Raw genomic sequence first — 943 nt, 5'->3', positions numbered from 1 at the left:
ATGCAAGAAATGGGAGAGGAAAGGGTGTCTGAAGGTGTAATCAAGGAGAATTTGTGGAGATTGCAAAGAGGGAAAGGGGTGATTAATTTCACGCTGCAGTGGCTTTCCTCTTTCTCTGACCATAGTGCTTCTGGGGTAAGGCAGAGGCAGAGGTGCGGGTATAACCTCCCGACGAATCCAGCAAGCGTGGTACAAGTGCACGTGTGCCATTGCCAGATGATTTCTGGGAGCTCTTGGGCAAAAAAGTGGAGGAGACACAGTGCAGTAGCGAAGGTACCGCTCTGTTGCGATGCTCAAACGATGCGCGCTTCCCTCGCTACTTGGACCCACGTATGTTCTCGGGTGCCCGTTGGACACGTTTTTTAGGCCGTGCTCCTGCAAGCGCTGAACCGGAGAAGTCCTTCGCTTCGGCGAAACGCGTTCATCCTCCTCCTCCTGTATTTGGAGACCCTTGTCGTAGGGTACGAGTATGGCCGAGACCTATGGAAGCGCGATGTCCGGTCAGCGTTACGTGAGGGCTTAAAGGTCTGGGATGGAGAGCAGGAACTCAAGCAGCCAGTTTCGACGTAGTAGTATTTACTGTTAAAAAAAAAATATAAAAATTACTCCTCCCTCTAATGAGGTTTTCAAAGCTGAGCCGTGCCCCCGCTTGAAAGCAGCGGTGGGGCGATGGATTTACTCTTTTTCTTCCAGCAGCAGCAGCAGCAGCGGGGATCGCCGGGGTTCCTGCGTGGGTGGGTTTGCCCCCGGGGGTGGGCGCCCGTGGGCGCCCGCCCGCTTGGCACCTCAGCGCACCGTTCGTAACTCTTTGTAATTAACGCAAGCTCATTAAGGCGAGGTCAGAACGGGTGTGCGTGGGGGGGGGGTGGTGGTGGTGTTACTGACAAAGGTGCTTAAACCACCGAAATAAACGGTGACGTTTTTTGTGACAGGCTAGCCCCGC

At 54.3% G+C, this 943-nt stretch overlaps 1 protein-coding gene across 1 annotated transcript in view; it reads left to right on the top strand.

The window, feature by feature from the left end:
* LARP1B (La ribonucleoprotein domain family, member 1B) overlaps positions 1–943 on the top strand; it is a 34,588-nt gene continuing 33,645 nt past the window's right edge. Inside the window, exons 1-2 of the mRNA XM_010564503.1 lie at positions 1–135; positions 367–525. Of these exons, the coding sequence (XP_010562805.1) occupies positions 1–135; positions 367–525 (294 nt within the window). The remainder of the gene's footprint in view (positions 136–366; positions 526–943) is intronic.

This window comes from Haliaeetus leucocephalus, unplaced genomic scaffold (genome assembly GCF_000737465.1).
Source record: "Haliaeetus leucocephalus isolate CR32 unplaced genomic scaffold, Haliaeetus_leucocephalus-4.0 Scaffold181, whole genome shotgun sequence".
NCBI classification, from domain to species: Eukaryota; Metazoa; Chordata; class Aves; order Accipitriformes; family Accipitridae; genus Haliaeetus; species Haliaeetus leucocephalus.
This window is presented reverse-complemented; position numbering and strand designations above follow the sequence as displayed.